Source organism: Labrus mixtus, chromosome 9 (assembly GCF_963584025.1).
Source record: "Labrus mixtus chromosome 9, fLabMix1.1, whole genome shotgun sequence".
NCBI lineage: Eukaryota > Metazoa > Chordata > Actinopteri > Labriformes > Labridae > Labrus > Labrus mixtus.
Genome location: NC_083620.1, coordinates 16,181,144 through 16,204,165, shown reverse-complemented (window position 1 = coordinate 16,204,165; position 23,022 = coordinate 16,181,144). Strand labels below are relative to the sequence as shown.

The window sequence follows — 23,022 nt, the reverse complement described above, 5'->3', positions numbered from 1 at the left end:
AGAGAGAGAGAGAAATGTTTCCGGCCTCTCGTTGAGGGAGAGCGGGCAGGACCGAGACACTGTCTGCCGTTGCCTGAGGTAAAGGAGCTCTTAAAACAGACTCAGAGTCTAGTTTCAATTATTCTGTCCAACCTGGGTTGACTCAAAATGGTAGAAACTGCTCCTAAGGTTCTGTCTAAAAAAGTGTTTACACAGCATAAAGCCAAACCTTCACCTCAAAAACAAAACAAAATCGGAATTTGTGTTTAACCTGAGAACGACTGCTGCATCTACCGTAGTCCTGAGTCACTGATACCCTATTGATCCCCCTTCCCATCTAAAAAGGGGCGTGGCCATATTTATTTTGACGGGGTTGGCTCAATCACAGATGCCAAAATAGCATACATTTGCCATTTCTGTCCAATAACCCACATAGTCATTGGTTTTTCCTTTGAAGTAGCTAAATAACATTTAGCTCTTTGAACATTTAGGTTCAAAGAGCCCCGTCTCCAGAGGTGTACTGTGTAGCCGAGCCTCCGTGCTGGCATTCTGACTAGTTTCTATATAATTTCTATATAATATATAAAGGGGCTGACCTGACCGGCACCTCCTGTGGCTCATACACTTACTATTGACAACTGCCTAAATACAACCCATACAGCCCTCATTCAACCTTCATAAATCATCATAAATAGTGTTCTTTATATTTCTAATTATTGCAAGTGCACTGAAACGCAAGCTTCAAAGTCAGTTGGTGTATGAAGAAAATAATTTATCCAAGGCAGTTTGGAGCTATCTGAGAAGGCAGCCTTCACACACGTTCTTGAACATCACAGCTGAGTGTGTGAAAACATTAATCATTCCCCTCCTGTTCCATCCCACTGACAGCCATGGCAGTTATCAAAGACACACACACAGACACAACATAAGTAGCTGTAACTCCTGTTCAGCTAGCACCTCTGTACCACACCATGTGTGTAAATGCACAGCAGCATACCAGGCTGATAAGCCTACCAGTGTTAAGGTCAAAAGTATCGGCAAAATACATCTAGGAGAAAAGCAGAGAAATTAACAGGAGAGGGGAAGTTAGAGGTAGAAACTTTGAAGCAGGAGATTCTTGTGTAAGCTTAAAAAAATCCAAAGGGAAGCAAAGAAAGCCTGTCTGGCAGCAGTGGCATTTTATCCTGGAAGCCAAGGAAAGCCAGGCTTCTCCATTTTTTTCAGTCTATCTGAATGCTGGCAGTGCATTGAAGAGCTATGGACTGGAGGCCTTGGAGCACATTGGTGACCACTACGGGTCTGTTACAGGGGGGCTGAAGCTGCCCTTACATTTTTAATAATTAGAGGAATTAAGAAAATGATTGGAAATAACACGATATGACAGATTTTTAAAACGACCCTTTCCGTCAAAATGACAGATAGCGAGGAAGAGTGAAGCAACCTCTGTCCCATAGTGAACTACGTCGTCTACAGCAAAGTTATTAATTCAAAAGAAAGTAGGGGTTTTGCTCAAAAATTGCATTTTTCAAAAAATGTGTAAGTTAGAAAATAAATAGGCTATGTAAGATTTTGGAGATGAACTTATCTTCTGAAATAGTAATTTAAACTAATTTAAGACGTTAGACTTAGTTGGTCAAGTAATATTTTTCAGCATTATTGCATGAACCACCCAATATGCCAATATATTCAACCAAAACACTAACCTTTGCATTTCTTCGAAGGCTCTTGAGAATATTTCTCCTTTTGGGGTCCTCAGTCTCTTCAATTGAGTTTTCCTTTTGGGCTCCTCCATCATCTTGGCTTGCCTTGGGGGGACCACCCATCTCGTCATCACTGCCTATAGAGAAGCTTGTCCTAAAACTGCTGAACTTCCCAAGCCGTTTGGATCGGTCTCTGTAAAGTTTAGGCTTTACCCCAATGGCTGACAATTTTCTCCTGCGCTCCAGTGAGCTGCTATCAGCCTCGCTGTCTGACCCATTCCCGCCTGCACTACCATTGGAATGACCTTTGTTGGCGTTGCGAATGGTGATAATCTTGCCCTGTGTGCTGTCATGAGGTACAGAGTAAATATTTTCCTCTTCTGTGGGCCGAGGTTTGCTCACAGCATCCATAGGTTCAGCATAGTCCGAGGGGTCATATCCACCATCGCTGCCTGGAGCCCAGGTGACAGCTTGAGAGCGGCGGTTGGTGCCACCCTGCTGGTCCATGTAGGGGCCAAGGTTGACCTTACGGACGGGCTTGGGCTTCACTTGAGGAGGAACCTTGTTGTTAAGCTTGCTCTCAAAGGTGCTAAGCTCAGAAATAACAGAGAAGGTATCACTTGAATCCAGATCTGGTAATTTGAAGCTTCCCAGGTGAGAACTCAGACTACCATCTTCCCGCAGGGTAGGGTAAGGTGGGGATGGATCGATATCGTCCTCTGAGTCCATAAGAATGTTAACTGGACTAGGAGAGCCACAGCGAGGGCTGATGCTCTCACTGGTACAAGCCTCAGCAATATTATCATACATGTGAGTGGCCTCTACAATAGTGCGCTTCTCTACCACCTCTTTGAGGAAGGGTTGGAAAAGGTCTATTTTATGAAGTCCCCCTACCACTCCACCATGTCCACATATTACTGTGTTAAACCTCGCCTCTATTTCATGAGCCAGTTCCTCTCCCTGGCTGATCTGCTCTTTAGCTGACTCTGAGTCTGACAGCTCCATCTGGCTCTCCCCTACTGCTAGCAACTGGACTGGGATGATGTCTTGGACCTCACACAGGAAAGCGCATAATGTCTCCATAGAGGCCTTGCGGCGAGCAGAGTAAACGGCAATGTAGCCGTGGACTAGCCTAGTCTTGCGGAGGGAAAATGAGGAATGGAAGGACAGCAGTGACAGCTCAATATTCTGCCTCTGACCTCCTACATTGAAATCTAGTAAAACAGTGGTGCCGCTGCTGAGGCTGGAGGCCGGCCGACAATGCTGGGGCAACAGGAAGGGGGCAAGTAGCTGGTCTAGGTCATATGTGTCTCCACACATCAGGCACATGACTATCCTAAGGTCTGCCTCTAGTGATGGTTGGGACTGAGAGTCTCTGAAGGCAGACGATGGAGGAGGTAAGGGAGGGGAGCTGCTACCTATGCTTCTCCTTGATTCTAAGATGCCCTTCAGCAATTGGTTGATCTGCCTCTCATTGACATTGCGCCCATAGCCCACGCCTGGAGAGGCAGGGTCTAGGTAAGCACACTGCAGCTTTCCAGCCACCTGTTGCCCTTGATGGATAAGAGTCTGAGCTGTCTCCCCCCCAATATCCCCTATGGAGCCCACCCCACGTTTGGTTACCAGAAGGAGGGATAGCGGGAGTTGGGCTAAGCTGTTTTCCCTTTCCCTTCTGCTTATTGTTGACTCCCTAAGTTTTTCTAAACTCTCAGCAACATAAGAGAGGGATTCCTTTGAGTTGTATAAACACAGGCAACCATGGGGTGTAAAGGTTGGTGTATGGAATGAATTGACTGGCAGACGTACATTACCTTCAATAGGACGAAGGGCTAGCTCATACATCTTGCCATCTAAAACATATCTATCATCACTGCTGCACAAAGCTCTTATCTCATTTGCCATCTCTCGAGCTAGTCCATCTTTCCCTAGGATGACAAGATTTATTCGTTCTGCCCTTCCCCCTTCAAGCCTTGAACTGTCTGACGATGCATAGCGGGTAGGGAATCTGGAGGCAAGTATTTGCTCTATCTTGCTGTCCACACAGTGAGGGCTATTGGGACAAGTATCCTTTGTTGGGTGGTAGACAAAGTGGATATGTTTCAATACCAGAGCATCCCTTTCTGCCTGTAGCTTCTGCAGGGCTTTGAACCTTTGCTCCTCACCCAACACCTCCTGAATGGCACCCATTTTTTCTTTACTTGGCTTTGCATCCACTTCCAGCTCATAAAAGAGCTCAGAGTATTCAAGAAGTAGTTCTTGAAAGTCCTCTTTGGCTCGGTCAATGATTTCTTTCTGGTGTTTGTTGTAAATATCCAGATATTCAGCCTCATCAAGCCACTGGTAGAAGTCTTCATTCATGATGAAGCTCCGGGCCTCCTCCCAGGGTTTTCCTGGTGTGATGAAAGGAGAAACACTAAGCTTTTCCTTGAACTCCCATCTCATCTCAGCCCGTTTGCGCTCATTTCTCAGCTGCTCCAGATGGGTCTCATAGATAGCTTCAGCTGCGGATGTCTCCAGGAGGTCCTGGGGAATTCGATCATCCTCCATGTTGTCAATGTGTGGTGTGGTTTCCCAAGGGGTGTCATCTAGCACTACAAACCACTGAGAGAAATCTCTCTTTGTCTCCAGGACTTTCTGAACTCCAGACCAGCTCAGGTGGTCTATCTCATCCAACTCTGGTAACATCACAGACAGGGCTTGTGGTAGTGTACTTAAGTAAGCCTTCCTTCGTTTTTCTATATGATCTTGTTTAAGTCTATGCACATGCTGCTGGAAGAGCTTCTTGGCTTTAGCCGTCCCCTCAAGGAAAACATATTCCTTGTACTCAGGGGCAGACTGCATGCGACGACTGACATTGGGCCATGACTCATTGTGGTTCTTAACAATTCGGTTGACCAGCCACTCATAGCGGTCTTTGGCTGAGGCAATCTGTTGACTCTGCTGTTTCAGTGCCTCAAAGTAAGGGATAATTTTGGGTTTCCCCCTACTCTTGTCTATAAGCTGAACCAGTGTAAGAAAAGCTAGATCAACATTCACATTAGACCTTGCTGATGTTTCTACCACCTGTAGGTTCTTCTTGGCCAGGGCAAAGGTGTGAGAGTCTTTAATATAGCGCTCAACTCCTTCATCACATTTGGTAAGAACCAGTACCACAGGTTTCTTCGTTTTGGCTAGCTGGTTGTACAGGTTGGTAACAAACTTCATCTGGTCCTCAAAGCTACGGTTCATGCCCCTGCTGACATCCACACAGAGTAAGAAGCCATCAACCATAATCTTGCCTTCGGGCATCTGTTTCTGCTCAAAGTCTTGCTCAAGCCCCAGTTGATCTGTGCAAAAGTACATCAGCTTTTCAGCAGAAGCCAGCTTGGAGGAAGCCGCTCTCTTGATGTAAGGTTGGAGGGCCGTGCTTCGGTGAGGCTGGAACGTCTGATCATCTATGAACTCTGTCTGCTCCACCACATTCATACGGCATTCTGGCCCCTCCTCCATCACCCGCCCAGCCTCTCCCCAGAAAAGGAAGTGATCATTGTTCACCACTCGGCCTCCAAAGTCACTGGTGCTGAGAACAGAAGTATGGTCCAGGTAGAAGTCATCAGCACTTGGCCTGACAAAGCGGTTACATATGCAGGACTTGCCCACACCACATTGGCCTTTTTCCTTTTCCGTGCCGGACAGCCCAACCACGACCAGATTGTAGGTGGGTGCCCGGACATCTTGCTTTTTCGCCATCATTATCGCTGGCAGAGGCTCATCCTGCCATGCTGGATGGTGGCTCTAGGGAGAGGAGAAGGTTGCCAAGGAAGAAGAGTTTCCATGCAAGAGAATCTTACAGGGCTTGGGTCTGGACCTGCAAGATGACAAAAGAGAGAAAGAGTGGTGAGTTACAATTGATCTGGAGGAATACAGAAAAAACATTCTAATGACAGGCTTTATTATAAGGGGAACTTTTGTGACTTTCAACGTAATTCCTACTGTGGGCCGATGTGATATTAATAATGTTTAATCTCTAATCCAATTTCTCCACCCAATGTTTCCTAAAAAGATTGAGGTCAGTTGCAAAGCTGCAGGAATGCAGCACATTACTTAACCCAGCTGTATTTCAGTAAAAGGCAATATTTCCCCATTTAACTCATTAAATTTTTATAATGCCTAGATTGCCCTGCTAGCAGCGGTGCCTTCCACATTTCATTCCTATGTTCATATGTGTTTGGGCTTGTTATCACACATCTGACAGTGTAGTTGGTCGCCTCACTGCCAACAGCAGTGGTACAAAGTTATGTGGGGTTTTGAATGTCACAGAATATCGGCAAATGAATGTACACACACACACACACAGGCATACACTCACAGCTACACACTTGTGAAAACAGGCACACTAAGCTCCCTTCACCCCAAATGAAAGACACACACAAGAAGATGAAAGTAGATAAGTGTTGCAGAGCTAAAATTACTAATTGGCCAACTAGGGAAAGCCATCTGCATTTTAAAAGGCTGCACTGCCTGTTGGCTGACTCGCCTCCATCAAAAACATGTTTTCCTATGTCTTGAACAAAACAGCCCTCTGCAAACAGATCAGAGATGGCTGGTGCACCATCACAAATGTCTCAACATATTTACCTATGGTAGATGCATTAAATTCATACAACCCAGAACATAGAGTATTGGTCCTTTGGCCAATCAGAGTACAATTTATTCCACCAGTAGCTCAGGCTAAAATTGACGATGCTAGGTTGCTGAGATTAACGAGAGCAAGGATGAGGAACCAGGGATGCTCTTTATGGAATGACTAAACAATTTGTATGGAACTTTCAAGACAGCTAGCACAGACTTGAAGTGTAAGACCACCTCCTTCATGTCACAACTTCGATGTTAATGCAGTAAAACAGACATTAAAGCCACTATTAATCATGAATAGCTCTTTTGACAGTGAGCACAACAGCAGACAAAGACTTCATTGCTGCTGAATTGAATTTGTCAGACAACAGCGAACTGTGGATGCACAAAGATGAACTTCAAAGACGAACAGTGCTACAACAGAAGGGTAGACAGTGAAAAGGAAATGGTAGGAGTCCAGCGAAACACACTGCAAATTAAACTTAAGGCAACCTCACACCTGCCATGTATGGACTACAACATATTCTGTACATAACTGAGCTTTATTTGGAAGCTGGCAGCGGCAGAGTCCGCTACACGACGTTATAATGAGAATATTTGCCTTTATATCAATGCTATGTGTAATCCAATGGAATGACAACATCCCCAAAAGAGTGGAGAACAACATACTGATGAACAGAAAACATAATGCTGCCGTTTAATTACGTGCACGGAGATCGTAGTGGTCGCATGCAGACACTTTAGCCGGTCACTGTATATAAACGTCATTCTCTTTCGTTCAGACATCAGCTCACTCGGACTTTCTGCGGAAAAAATACTAGGGGTCTGGCCGAAGAAACTCCGGGTAAAGTCTGCGCAAAAAATGCGGCTGTTTGCATTCACACATAGCCTAAAGCCCCTCCGGGTAGCCAAATCTCCTGAGTTTTTGAGGAGATTTCCTCAAAATGGAGGAGATGTGTGAAAATGGGTTTCTGTCTATGCAACAGTCAAGTGAGGTTTGACTGTCAGTATGTCAGTATATACGCTCACACAAATATATAAGATTGGAATAATGGTAAATGTGTGTACAGCGTATTGATTTGTATGGGATATTTATCCCTAGCTCCCATAAGTCTTTTGAAGTCTGTGAACCCAACCAGCTTAAGACAGTGCGGTATAGACAGCATATGAAGCCAACCTGTGTCCTGACTTAATCATATTCACATTACAGAGCAGACAGCCTCAGCAACCATCGGGCGCACACAACATGACCAACTGCCTCTAGATGTTGTTCAGCAGCCAAAGAAAACATGTATCCAGCATGTTAATATTCATATTTGACATACTGGTACTACACATCCCCTGATCTTACACAGGGTGGTACATTAACAATGATACCCTATATGTACTTTACTTATAGAAATACATGTATAAAGTCAAGCACTCTGAAAGGAAACTCCAGGCTTAACTATCTCACAGATACATAACTAACATCTGCTACACTAACCCCACCTACCTTTTTTAAAAGATTGTTGCTACAGTATGTGCAGCAATGTGTATCCTCACCTACATAAAAACAAAAATAGTGTGTCTTGTAAAATGTTCCCAGGAGAAGAGAGTGGGGATTTGGGGTGTTCTAGTGACAAAGAACTTTTGCCTTGACAAAAAGAGAGAACACTGAATGCAGTTTTCTTTTTTTCCCCTGAACCGTCCAAGTGAAACGCCAATGTGAGACTCAAGCAAACAGCTCAGAATTCCTTCTTAACTGATGTGGGGATGCAGCGGTTTAGAACACAGTGGCAGTTTATACTGGAAGAAAATGCTGCATAAGACTGACTGTCGTGCCCAAGGCAGAGTGACAGAAACATAGAATTTATTTGACATTACAACTGCAAAATTCAACTTGTTTCAAAAGCCTGTCTTCTGGCAGACCAAATGCTACACTTCCTACATAATGCTCTACTCTTTCTCTTTCTGCAGACCTATAAGGAAAACAGTGCCTGAGCTAAACTTGCGTAAGCAGTAATCCAGTAGTAGAACAGTCATTCAGCAAGTCTCCATGTTCACCCTGAGGACTGGCGCGCATGTTCAGCCACATACCACTGTCTCGAGGCCTGTTTAGGGCTGAGGCAGAGATACGTTAGGGCCTGTGTTGCATCTGCCCCTGACCCTAAAACATGAGGGTAAGCAGAAAAGATGAGGGAGAAAAAAAAAAGATGGGGGGAAGATATGAGGGAAGGAGTGGCATTGGAGGAGGGGGGGAAACAGAGGCTGGGAAGTTGGTTCACATTGGAAGGATGGGGAAGAAGAATGGGAAAGAGGGGAGCGGGGTCAGTGGCCTGGGTCATGTGAGCTGCACATATTAATCCCCTCAGGCTAGAGGAGCAGGGCGTGGTGAGGCCTGGATGAGCTCAGGGTCAGAGTCTGAACCATCACATTGCTAATCACAAACAGAATTACCAGCAGGACGTGCCCAAATACCACTTCTCTATTTCCTCTTTGCTTGCTCTGCTTCCTTTGTCTTACATTTCCAAGCATTTACAAATCTATTGGATTAAAACAGTCAAAACAAACTCAAGGCAACAATCTCGCCTTGACGGAACCGGCCCTTTCTAGGTCACTGGCTTTATCAAGGACAGAACAAGGCAAGGGAAGATAGGATGCATATGTAGGGTATTGGAGTGCAGCCTGGAGCTAATGCTAGGGCGGCAGGGCGTGAAGTTCATCATAACACGTGCTACAAAGGGCAGCAGGGAAGAGGCAGAGTTCACTGCCCATGAGAAGAGAGCATGTAACCTTCACGGGACGGCTACATTCCTTTCATAACTGAGCAAAGAAGGAGAAGAGTAGGCTGGTGACTATTGCCCAAGAGTTTAAGATACTGTCAGTCAGGCCTGTTTTTACACACGAGAAAATTAGAGATGTTCCAATTCAATTTGTTTCTGTCTGTTGTGAATTCCAAAACCTGGACGTAAGTATTGGACAAAACAAATACCGCCTGGATACCAATGTGATAAGCTTTAGACTATACTTCTTCCCTTGTATAGATGTAATAGTGCTGCAATCTTTGCTGTTTGGCTTTGCTCAGTACACTGCAGTAATCCTTACCTAAATAAGCTGTGCACCTAGAAACAAGTCAAGGTAATCTAAGTTAGAGGCAGCTTTGCTCGCCGGCCCTCCTAAAGTCAGAGAAAGACAGGTTTTTTTTTTAACTGCTTGATTTGTTGTTTCACCTCTTTTTATTATCTTTACTTAAAAAAAATCAACCCTAAAATGTGTGACGGGAAAACGTTGGTTTCCTAAATTCTGCTTAAGTTACACTTTCCACTAGCAGTGCAGTGATGTGGTTTACTGTCATTACATGATAAGTGATCTGATATTTGTCCTTTTTCGCTCATTAACATTTACAAAGTTAAAAAATAATACAAGGGCTGCTGTTACATAGAATGAGAAACAAGACTTAAGGACATATCAGACACATTTACAATAACGTCACATAGCGCTCCACTTCCTTGTTTGAGCATGGTTGTGTTCACGCAGACCATACTCGAGTACACATGAATCCTAGTCCCTATGTGAAACCACTCTAAGATAACCATGCTAATTCAAGCCAGATTTTAGGAAATTCCAAGTTAAGAAAACTTATAACAACTAGATTTTTTTTTTTTGTGGAAGTGAAATATGGAAGGGTCAAAGTTAAGGTTTTAGTGATATGTATTGTGTGCTGAAAAGTGAAGGATAGATTTTTATAATTTAATATGAGAGATGCATTTTTTTGTAAATATGTGGGGCTGCTTCGACATAAAATAATCTTCACCAAATGAGTCCCTTGCACATACAATGCTTCCTACAGGTGACTTGTAAAACTGCTCAATGCAGATAAATGAGTAGGCCCACTTGTAAGGTTTTCCAGTAAGCCCTCTGGTTGTACAGTATTATACACTCAGGAAGGCTGGGAGTTGACAGAAACAAAGGTCATGAAATAGTCATGAAGTGCTGTGATGGTGATGATGATGACAGAGAGGCAGCAGGGAAAAACTCTCTTACCCTCTCTCTCTCTCCCTAGCTCTCTACACGGCTGACCATCCCTTTGCCTCAGTCCAAAAAATGTTTTCCCTCTCTTTTTAAGTCCCTCTGCATGATGTAAGTCTGCAACCAGTTTGACATGTGCTCCCCTCACCCTTATTATTTCTCTGCATCCTGTGCTGTCACCCACATTATCCTCATCATACTGATTTTAGGTCTCCTTATATGTCAAGTTTTTCTCCCAATCTTACTCCACTCCAGGGGTCATCAACTACATTTGTACAAGGGCCAGCTTTTTTTCTTTACAGACACTGCTCTACTCTGTCTCCATCACTCTCACCCACACTCTTCATCCCCCGTCTTCTCCTCCTCTCTGGAGGCTTTTGTCCATTAGTCAGAAATTGTGGGCTGTGGGCAGGGCATGGTGCTGTGGGAGGGAGGGTGTTGTTCCTACAATGATTGTACTTCCTGGTTAGGTTATAAAAACAGATTGTAGAATAGCGTACCTTTTTCTGTACGGAAAAAAATATTATTATTAGCACAGGCCCAACAAACAGTAAATATAAAACCATGATGTAATTGCAGATATGAGTGTTGAACAATTACTAATGTATAGAAATCTGTACACACCACACACCACTTTAAATGAGTGTTCTGTGGTGTAGCAAATTTAATGTATCCTCACAAACAGAAGTCATATGTCTCTTCCGTAAATGCTACACATCCATCTTTCACTCAGCAAACAGATTTCCTCACTCTTTTCCATCTACTGTATGTGTGCAGAAAACATAAACACTGTGACAGCACCATTGCTAATGCATTTCACGTGGCCAGGCGCACAACAAAACCACAAAGCAAATCCAACAGCCATACATTATTCCCAAAATCATAAAAGCCTTAGCATGACCAGAATCTATCAACCTACAGTTACCTTAAACAAAATACATATCTGCACACAAACATGTGTTTTCTAATGCCCCAGCCATATAGCCGTTACATATCCAGGTCCTGATCCAGGAGGGGGGGGGGGGGGGGGGGGTCAGTTGTGGCTGGGATTGTGGACTGTATGGATTAGCTACAGCTTTTTGCATCTTTCCATCTGCAGGATCACAAGTCGCGCTGTCTGTGCATTAGCATGATCCGCTCACATGGTGATATACGCATGAAGAAAGACCAGAGATGTGGCAAATCCACGTATTGCTGCACATGGGCACTCAGATGTACTAACATAGAAACACACATATGAGCATTAGGATTTTCCACAGTATGCTGTATATGATATCCATTTCACCCCTATCTGTTATATGTCCTGTGCTATCGCTGTATTATAGCTTTGAGTTACTTAAAGTACGACTGCCATCTGCCTCTCAGCATTCAGTTCACTTCCATTTCCTCCCTTTGGCCCTGGCACTGCAGATAGAAAGTCAGTTACTGCTAGACCCCCTGAGGAGAGAGGGGGACAGACAGACAGAAGGAGGAAGGATGCAGGATAAGGGCAGAAAAAAGAATAAGAGGGACAAAGAGAGGGCGTACACAAACAGTCAAAAACAACTAGGAATGCAGGATATCAGGAATAAGACAGAAGGAAGAGGTCAGAGAAGACCGAATTCACATCCCTAATCTGAAATTCAGGACTATAACCGAGCAGGAGCTGACACCGAGGAGAGAGTAAAGTTTAAGTCCGATAAAGAACGGCTCTTGAACGAGTGGACAGCCTATTTAGAGAGGGGAAGGAGAGAGCGAGAAGGGCAGAGAAGGAGTGTGTCACTGTGGTTTAACCTCTTTAACTGCACCAGAAGGCCTCACTGATAGCACAGCTAAAAATAATGTGCTGGAAACATGAACAATGACAGCCATAAATTCGAACTAGGACCACATAAACCCGCCCTTATGAACACATGCATGCACAAGTGGTCACAGCGTGGTCACTTCTTCGATGATAAGGTCATTTCTCTCGTAGCTGGCAGCAAGCTAGTGAAGAGAGGCCGCAGTGTTTCTGCAGACTACTCGACTGACTGCAACATGTGTTTTTTGACCTTGCTGTTAAATTATCTTTGTATCCAGTCCCTTAACCTAACATGATCTTCTATTTTTTCACTTTCAGAGACAAAGATACATTTCTAAATTTAGCTGACAGTGCTGAAATTTTGTACTGTTGATTGACAGAAAAATTCAGGAAAATAAATTAACTGTTCAATTCACTTATGAAGCAAAACTACAAGGGCTGAACATTTCAGCTTCTCAAATGCAAGCTTTGCTTTTCTTCGGGGTTTTGTTTAATTATTTATTGAACATCTTTGGCTTTGCAAGAGCAAGCAATTAAAGAAATAATAGAATACTCAATAGTGAGTAATAAATTGCTGAGGCTTTACTGAAAGGGGATTTTGTAGAACAAAAAACCCAGCGCTGTAGACTGTTCAGAAGCATTTTGCTCCAGTGATGCTCAGTGCAACAGGCTACACAACATTAACAACAACAGCAGCAGCTCATGCTTTACATGCACGCTCAGAAACACAGACAAGCCTGTGTTTTCCTTGGGCACAAAAGCTCATCTGTAGGCCTTTTCTCCCCCCCCCCCCCCCCTCTTAATTCCCTCTATCAGGCATGAACGGCCTTACTCCTTATTTCTCCCCCCCCCCCTTTGTCTTACTCTCACTATATTCCCTGTCCCTATATTATCAGCTTCTCACTCAGCTCACCCCTCTCCTGCAATAGTACCCTCACCTCGGGGCCCAGTCTTCTAGTTTGTCAGACTAGCAGACTGTCTGCCGGTGATGTTAGCATACATCTGATCGCTGCTCCCCTGCTAGAAGGCTTGTCAGCATCAGCACAACTGTATACACACATTCAGACATCCAATACAGCTGTCCTGTCCTCACTGCCAAACTCAATGCTGCAGCACAAACAAACAGCAGTGACACAGACAAACATGGAGCATATTAATTGCATATTTGACAAACATGCCAAACACAAATGTTTTGTGGCCATAAATGACATCATTATTTCACTTTAGATCTTCAATTTCAGCACTTTGACCTCTAGGTGAAAAGGCTTCAAGTAGTAAATAGCTACTATAGTCTATGTTAAACAGAAATCAGGAATTTACCTTACTTGGATTTTCAATAATTCGTCTCAGTGACTCAGTTATTCAAAAATACAGTTTCACTCCCAGGCTGGAAAGCTTGTCTGCATAAAACCCGTTTTTGTGAGCAATGGATCGACAGCTGACATTACCTTCGATTTAATTGTCATTATTAACCTGTTTTCAGCAGAGCGCTCATCCTTATAGCTAGAGTGGGTGTCTAATAGATGTGCTGGGTGTGTTTTCCAGATGGTGGCCTAGATGAGAAAGCTGCGCACACACTCGCAGACTGATTCTGTTGCCGCCAGAATTCAGTTTTTTTTAAATCACTTCATCTACTGCAGTAATGATTGTGATATCCAGACTAAACTCACAGAACAAAGTCTTGATTGCAACAAATTGCTTGATTGCAGAAAAACAGATTCTTTTGTTATCCTCAATATGGCAACATGTTTCCATTGAGCATCATATGGGCCGCCTTACCTGTGTGTTTTGCATCCCTTACTATGTTTTAGAGTGGCAGGGAAGGCTAAAAGAGATGGCTAGTTCTGGAAGATTTGACTCATTAATCAGTTACAAAATATGCATGACTATATAATATTTGCACTTCTTGAAAAATATATTGGTAACTCAGTAACTAGAAAAGTTCCCTATCTAGCTTATTGACTTACTTTAAGAGGCAAAATACGCGCCCTAGCATTAGAATCAAGGTTACATTAAGTGAGGCACCTGTTGAAACTCACACTCCCAGATTTAATACACCGATGACCTAAACTTGTGTAATAATTGCTGCATTAGGCTACATCTTAAAATAGTATTTATTCTAAAGTCACAGCCACAGTAATTTACCTTCTGATCAGCTCTCAGATTTTTGGGATAATGTTGCTTAAGCTTTCCCATCTGGTCTTGAAACCTGCGGGCTTTGTAAATAATGAGGTGTTATGATCCCTACAGGGAAATCTTACATCAACCAAAGATCACACAAACTGTTACCGGGTGACAGATGGTCATCACAAACACACACAATAAGCAACCGCCTCACACTTACACCATATGCCGCAACATAGATGCGGCACGTTTGATTCTCACACAGTAACATGGCCATTAACTGGCCTGCTCTCTTCCACAATAACAACCTTTTCTAATAAACTGCTGTAAAAAAAAAAAAAAAAAAAAAAAAACAGTTTTTCTTCCTCCCCAATTAGAGAAATGTTCACTGCTGAATCCCAGACCAAGTAAGTCCAAGTATGACAAAAAAAAATGAAGGCCTGGCAAAGAGGGGAATGGGAGATCATTTAAATATCTGTACACCCAGAAACTTCCTCTGCCAGTAGTGATGGTACAACACTGCAAGGCCATGAATTCCATGCTGCCTGTGGTCTGCTCTTATCATGCTCTCATCAGTGGAGGTGCTAATAGGCAGTATCCTTATAGAATCATCGCATCGTGCCAGTATCACAACAAGACAAACTAGTCAATAGGTGCCACTTCCACTCACATCTCCAGTCAATCCCCTCACTCCTTCCCTGCTCTGTGGAAGGCTAATAAAGCAGCTAGCAGTAATAAAAAAAACTATGCCTGCTGGACACAGTTTGCTCTGCCAACTGCTTCTGACAGGCGCTCCAACCGTTTGAGGCGCAACCCAGATTCACACAACAGGTGTACACACAACATCCCAACACTGGTTTTGTTTGTGTGAATACGTTTTCATTAAATTGGACCCTTTTGTACCCACAAGCTGATCGTCAAGACGATAGTGATGAGTGGGGTAGCAGCTTGTTATTGAGAATGTAAGAAATAAAAATTGTTTTTGAAGGCTTGTATTGTTTAAAGACAATGAACCAAAATTGATTTTTTTCCTTTTGAAAGGTCCAAAGACAAATAAATGATTTTTCAGCCAGGATGTGCAGCCTCAAAAACACTTGGGTGTCCCACTCCATAAAATAGAGATTAAATGAGCCAAAGAAGAGAACTGAAGTTTGTTGGGTGTAGATGTATTTTTTTAGGTGGAAGCGAGAGTCTGAAATCATAAATGAGGCAATGAAAAATATTAAGAGAACAAAAGGAGTTTCCAGCAAAGTGAGGTTTGAGAAGGGAAGAGAATGGAGAGGGAGTGTCAGGAGGATGAGAGGAGGAGGTTAACACGAGTGGCTTCTGGTAAGTGCTTAGCACTTGTGGTTGGCTAATGGTACACAGACAGGACTACTACGATCGCTCATCTGCACTTCATGCTGCTGCAGTCCTGACAAGCCTCAACATGAAAGAAATAAGCCCCTTTTAAAAAGGGATAAAGAAACACTTTCTCTACTTCTTTGCCCTCCATCTTCTCTTCTGTGGTCTTTGTTGCTGTTCAATATTTATGTGCCTGTCATTTCCCTTTTTATATTGTCCTTTCTGCTCTATCTGTCATTGTGCCATCCATCAATACTCCTTGCCAATACTCCTTGGTACAGTGGCACCAAGCTTCCCTTGGAGCTGAATAACCTTACAGGGGAAGCCAACTGCTGAGATACACATACACACCTCAAATGATACTCTGAGGTAGTTATAAGAAAAGTACACGGCACACTTAAAGAGGGCTGACACAGGACTGAAGAAAAGCACTAGAATAATGTGGAGGAGTGCTGCCAAAGATGGGTGAGTCACTGCAGAGAGAGATAAAAAAAAAGCTAATGATACAATTGAAAACACCTGAACCTGCCACAGTGTAAATTAAAGATAATGACTTTTTACTGGTTGCCCCAGTAACAAACTGTTGGCACAAAGGATGACAGCTACAGAGGCTTCTTTCTCCCCATAATGTTCCTGCTCCTCCCTTCCCCCTCTATCACTTTTCCAACAACTACATTCTCCCTCTTTGCCCTACCGCGAGCTCTCCCAAAGTGTCATTCATGCAAGAGGCAACACAAACAAACAAATAAACAACATTTTCATAACCCGCTTTTTAATGACCTGTGTCTCCTCTATGATTAGAAATGAAGCATTTAAGAGTAGAATGAAAGAGTTGGTAAATGGGTGAGTTGGCATATGTACACAATACATAAATGCATTTGTCCTGATGCCTTCTAAGTTTTAACATGTAGGCATATGTCACTATTCCACCTCTTAGAAGCAACTCATCTTAGTGTCACCTCTGAGCTTCTTGTGCAGTCTGAGCGGAGGAAGCTGACAGGCTCTGGGGCAGCTTCTCCAGAGGTTAGAGGGGTTATTGCTTGGTCATCCATTTTAAATCAGTCTCCAGACACTCACTGGAGGAGCCATTACAGCTCAAAAGTTTGCTGATCTGCCTGCAGCTGCAGCAGTAACAGTGCCCAAGGCTGAGCTCTGCCTGCCGAGGCTCCCTTTAGTGGAGCCCACTGCTCAGCTAGTCCCGTCTACATCCCAGTCACAGGAATGTAACCTCGCCACTTTACCATAGTGATATAGAACAACCAAAGAGCTTCTTTAATGCCCTTTTTGCTATTTCATTTTGTTTACTAGACCATACATGGTATGGTCAATCATTATGTGCAAAAAATTAAACAGTCAAAGCATTGATGTTATTTCAAAGGTCTTATATCAGTTAAATCATACATGGTGAATGGACTTGGACTTGTGTAGTGCTTTTGTAGTTTCCTAGACTTCTCAAAGCTGCTGAGTTCCCATCAGTTTTAACTAATCACATTCTTATGCATTTACACACCACTGGATATACAATTGGGAGCAATTCCAGGTTCAGTGTTTTGCCCAAGTACGCTTCAACATGTGGCTGCAGGAGCTATGGATCAAACCCCCGACCTTCTGGTTGAGAGACTCCCGACTGACTACTTATTCAAGGAACCGGATTGCCATTAAGTAAAGCGTTTAATCACTGATGGAGATAGTGTACCTGATGGAGCTGTGCAACATTACCACTTTTCGATTCTCATTCGATATCACGATGTATCCTCAATTTTCTTTATTACTGCACATGGACACTTTTTCATCAATGAAAACCAGCAGTTAGCTATACTATATATAAACTTCATTTTTTTTATTATTTAGATAGTGCTTTAGAAATCATTGTCAACAAAAATGTATTAACATAAACTAAAAGGAATAAATTATATCAGAATCAGCTTTATTGGCCAGGTATGCTCACACATATAAGTCCAGCCTACAAGCAACGTCAGTAAGAATAAGTAAGACGTTCCGTCACTGCATCGATGCAGAAATGTCCATGTCGAGGCACCTAAAAACGATTAATTTCAACACTCCTATCACCTTCAGCTTAGCATGAAGAACAGAAACAGGAGGAGCCTGACAAGCAAGACTCTGGTTAGTAAATTTGCCAGTGAATGTATTCTTCTCTAACTGTGCATGTAGTTTTTGCACAGCTATGAGAGCTTCAACTCTAGGTTATAGAAGGGGATAAGAGTCGTTCCCCAAAATGTTTAACTCTTCACCCGATATGAAGGATTCTGAAAATACCATAATAATTTCATGTATGCCTTATTTAACAGTTACTTCTTCCTAAGCAAGAGGATCTGTCTCCTTCCGTAAAATTCTGTGTGTTTCAAGACGAGCAGCTGCAAGCCATCAGCAGTCATAACAATATTTAGAACTATAAGTATGGATCTGGTTGTGGGGCAAATCGGAACATAAAATGCTGTAGATTGTTAGTATGTGTTACATATAATAGTGGACCGCAAACACATATTCAACCATAGGAAAAGAAAAAATCGATCTTGACCTTTGCTGGCCTCTTCCTCCTCCTCATTTTTAAAAGTTGCATTGGTACTATATTATTTATCATTTTACAAACTAGTTTCTCAGCCATGTCTGACCTGTTCCCTCTCCAGGCCCGGAGGAAGAGTACGTCTGAGGAAACAGCAGGGGTCAAGAGTAAGACCATTCTCTCTGCTGAAACAGGAATCTAACCAGGTTGCATTTTAAACCAGTTCTCCTGGCTCGAATCCAAGTGTTAACCCCCTCCCTCCCACCAATGAAAGCACACACGCAATATAAAATTCTTCTTCAAAATTTCTACAATTCTCTTCCTATCTCTGCTCTGATTAGCAAAATTCTTCCTCACTTCCTCATATCCCAGGTTTAGTGTATGAGCCCACTGACCAATCAGGTTAGCTTTCCAAACTGACATTCCTGGTCTTGAGAAAGATACAACAAAGACTTTTAGCTTGGGATGAATAGGTGTGCAATTCATGTTTTATAAGAATGTAAATGTGACATATTAAATATATAAGTCATCTTTGGGGGTGTACTGGTTTTTGTGTGTGATCATCTTTAGATATGATGACAGCTACTGGTTTCTTCATAAACCTGTATGTGTCTTTATATGTACTGTCAACTGAATTAAAGTACATTAAAGGAAGCTATCCTGCTTTGATATGCGACAATCTTGACTTCGTAGAAATAAAACCAAAAAGTACAAATATTACAGCTGTACGTTCTTTTTGAGTGGTTGTGCCTCAGTGGTAGAGTTGGTCATCTCTTTACTGGAAGGTCAGGGGTTCGATCCCGAGCTCCTGCAGCCACCTGTCCGATATGTCCTTTTGCAAGAAACTTAACCCTGAGTTACTCCTGCTGGTTCATCGGCTGCATATGAATGTGTATGAATGGTATCAGTTAATAATGATGGAAACTTTACATAGCAACCTCTGCCTCAGTGTGTAAATGGGTGTGAATGTGTAGGTGTGACCTGCAGTGTAAATGGGCTTTGAGTAGTCTGACTAGAAAAGTGCTTTACAAACTCATTTTAACATAACCATTTTAGAGAGTTACAGATGCAACAGTGTTGACGTCAGCTCAGATCACTCAAACCTCACAAAGACACACAAGTGCGCACAGACAGCAAGGCGTACCATCTTTAAGCCTCTCTAATCCTTGATCTCAGACAAAGGAGGGGATGCTCACACAGGCACACACCGTCTCACAAGCCCCCACCTGTCCTGTCCCCCCCCCCCCCCTGTCTCCGTCTCCGTCCCACTGAAGATGTGAGGCTGTCTACTGATGAGTGCAGCCTAAGATCACTACGGAGGCTGTCGTGTGAAGGTAAAGAGGGATTATTTTTGCTTGCGTCCACTCAGGGCACATTAGGGGACCTAAGGTTCTCCCTTTTGTCTTTATCTCTCTCCTTCTCCAACAATCTCTCGGGCTCACTTTTGCTTCTTTTCCTTTCTCTCCAGTCTCCATGGGGATTTGAGTAGAGAGCGAGAAAGAGGTAAGAGGGGGAGGGAGGGAGGTGTGAGCCAGTCAACAAGAGTTTTTTCTTCATATCAAGAGATAAAGGAAGTGTGCCTGAGTTGCGCGCAAACAGCCTCAACAGACACAGTGACCAAGTGACCTTGAGGGGGCACATTCATAAAGCCAGGCAACGGGGGGGGGGGGGGGGGGGGATAAAACAGAACATCAAAACATGATAAAAATCTACCAGAAGGGGGGCACGGCCGGAAAGAAAGGAATAAACAAATTAAGCCAGATAAAGCCTTGTTCTCATTGCACTCTGGAGAGTTGCTACCATGGCTGAGTGAAAGGGAGAGAGGAAGCTTTAGTAGGCCCTCGGAAGTGAAAGAAAGAGAATGTGGCAAGCTGAGTCACTCACTTCAACCAGCTTCAAAAGCTATTCACAACTTTATAGCAAGGAAAAGATTTTAGAAAAGTCTACACACCAGCAGCCAGGAACATTTCACAAAATTTTCAATATAGAAACCAATCTGATTTTAAACAATACATATGTTCCTAGCATCTAATAACCTTTTAATATAGCGGTGGTGCATGGAAAAAGCAGTAGACTGCTCCTGGCTCTAATCTCACAATCCACTCTGATGTTAAGGTTTTCAAGTGAGGCTCTTGCCTCAGTAGAAACAACTCACAGCGGGCGCTAAATCAAACTCTTGGCAGCATCAGGGGAGTATGATAATGAAGGAGCAGAATTAAATACGAATAGTTCAGAGATAAATGACACAGCAAGGGCAATTTAAACACAATGTGACACACTCCAGACTGGTAAATATTGCCCTGTTTAAATAAATCTACTATTATTTCTTTGCTGCCTATTAAACTCTATCCCTTCATCTCTCCATTAAGCAGCCTGTCAGGCTGTCTGTCTGCTGGGCAGCACTACACAATGTCATGTTTACCTCCAGTCAGATTTCCATTTAGATCGCTGAAGAAGCACAGAGGGGTGAGGGTGTGTCTGTGAGTCCAAAACTAACATTAAGCCATACTGCATTTTTTGTTCTAATTGCATGTGTCGCTAAATGCTTTGCAAAAATCAGCAGTGGAATATGTTTTTCCCTGACTTGTGTTTCAAACCAGTGTCATCCTTGAATATAAACATAGTGCAGAGTTAAAGGCTTTATATGCGATTTCTGGATCCAGCAGATGTCGCCCTTGAGCACCAGCATGAAACTAAAACCACTCGCGCTGCATTGTTGTGTTAGCATGCTAATGCTAGCGATCAAATGAGCGTGATCTAGAAACGCTTACGTGACATTCAATTAAGCAGTGAGTACAGTATGTTATTCTTCTTTTCTCTAGTCCCTCAATTAAACAACTTTTATAAGCGAGGGGATGAACCGGCCGGTCGTCCCGGCGATGTAAACAAAGTGAAGATAGGGGGCGCTGGTGGCGCAGTGATCCATGTATGGAGGCTATAGTCCTCAAAGCGGGCGGCCCAGGTTCGAATCCAGCCTGTGGCTCCTTTCCCGCATGTCATTCCCCTCTCTCTCTCTCTCCCTGATTTCCAACTATCCACTGTCCTATCTCTCCATTAAAGGCACAAAAGCCCCAAAATAATTATTTAAAAAAACAAAACAAACTGAAGATAGGACTCGGAAAACTCGGAAAACATCACAGACAGTGGGACTCGGGCGTTAAACCCATTGTAGACAGTCATTACTCACAGAGTTATTTTCAGAGGATATACTTGATTTCTATTACATTCAAGTGTGAAAAAGTAGTGTGGTAAAAACTTGGTATTTTGTGTTTTTTGATTGTATGTGATGTGTAGTTCAAAGTCTTCACATCATCTCTGCTGTTCCTTCAGCCAATGAATGATCAGGCTGCTCTCATGACAGAAAAAAATGTGTTTAACCCGTCTTGTAATCTCCAATCCAGAGAGTCTCTACCCTCTGGCAGACGTTATAGAATGATCCAATGTAAACTCATCTGTTTTAAAAACCCATTTGTGCCTTCCTCAATTCAAATGTTAAACATTGTTTCCTCAGGCTGTAGAGGTTGTACAATAGCATTCACACTATTTCTCATTGTTGTGTATTTGGTAGAACACGTGCAATATTGATCATTTGCAATATGTGTATTTTGTGGTTTTAATTGACATGTGTTACTATCTTAATGTTTTTTTTACCGTTTGTTTTGTTTGATTTTAGATATTTTTGTTTTGGGAATAATACACAAGAATTACTCATACTGTATCCTATCATAACATATCTTATCTACTCAACATGTAATAAAGTGCACTGTATGGTATTAGCACATTCTATTCTATTCTATCCTATTGTTTAGTAGTGCTGATAGTCAGTAAAGTGAACATTTCAGTATTTTTTCTCTGCATCACCAACAAGGTTATCTGCAGTGTGAAAATCTCATAAAAATACAGAGTAAATGCTTTCAAAGTGGTGTTTGAATATAGGGTAAGCATGTGACATTACTAATGGCAGGAGTCACTGCAGTTACAGCCATTAAGTGGCAAAAAGCATGTACTGGTGTCAGCAATCGGGGATCATCATTTTCCCTGCTTTTTTCGGTAAAAAAAATCTATACCTTAAATTTGAGCAGATTAATCAAACAGATTCTTTAACTAAGTGCAATGGATGATGTTTTCATGCTTGGACAAAAAATCCAGCAAAGTCAGATTAGCAAGGCTGGTTTTACAGCAAAAGATAAAAAATAGTTCAAATATATTTGTCACTGGTTAAATGAAGTCATTCACAACTTGGTCACATACATGTATTTAGCCACATACTTGAGTTATTTCCACATATTTTTCATGAAGTGAAACTATCCAATAAGTTCATTGATCAGTCGTTTGACTGAACTGAGCTTCTCTGGAAAGCAAAATTCAAACCTACCAAGCACTGCCCCTAAACATTCATTTATGAACAGTCGTGTCATACTCTCAATTCTTCCTCCCAGATACCAGAGAATATTACAAATGTTCTAACATGGTCAGAAGCTGTTTCTTATGAACTGTGTCCAGTGAAACAAAATACAGTATGTCAGTCAGTCAAACTTAACCAACAGGTTTAGGAAGTCTGACTGTTGGACAGAAAAAAACTGGTGTTCAAAATAACAATTGTTAAGACTGTGTTTTTTTGCAGTTTTCAGAGGCCACACTGGTATTAACAATGAACAAATGTTCCTATTAGTTCAGACATCATATAGACAAATTGCATACAGCCAACAATTCAACATTAAATTGACTCTTTGCACAGTATTGTAGTGAGTTTCTCTTTTAAAGAACACCATGAGTTTTTACATTATTTGAGCACATACGAGTGTTGTAAAATTGGACATAGCACACACTTTAAGTCACACCTGCCATCCTGTCCACTCTAAAATGGGGCCACAACAGTCCCATAAGGCACTATATCAACTTTTTACAGTACATGCAAGATCTACGCGCTCCCACATCCACTGAAC

At 42.6% G+C, this 23,022-nt stretch overlaps 1 protein-coding gene across 2 annotated transcripts in view; it reads right to left on the bottom strand.

The window, feature by feature from the left end:
- arhgap35a (Rho GTPase activating protein 35a) overlaps positions 1-23,022 on the bottom strand; it is a 58,724-nt gene that overhangs the window by 17,722 nt on the left and 17,980 nt on the right. For both annotated transcript variants that reach the window (XM_061046539.1, XM_061046540.1), the window contains exon 2: positions 1,683-5,526. In XM_061046539.1, coding sequence (XP_060902522.1) covers positions 1,683-5,411 — 3,729 coding nt within the window. In that variant the 5' untranslated portion in view covers positions 5,412-5,526. The remainder of the gene's footprint in view (positions 1-1,682; positions 5,527-23,022) is intronic.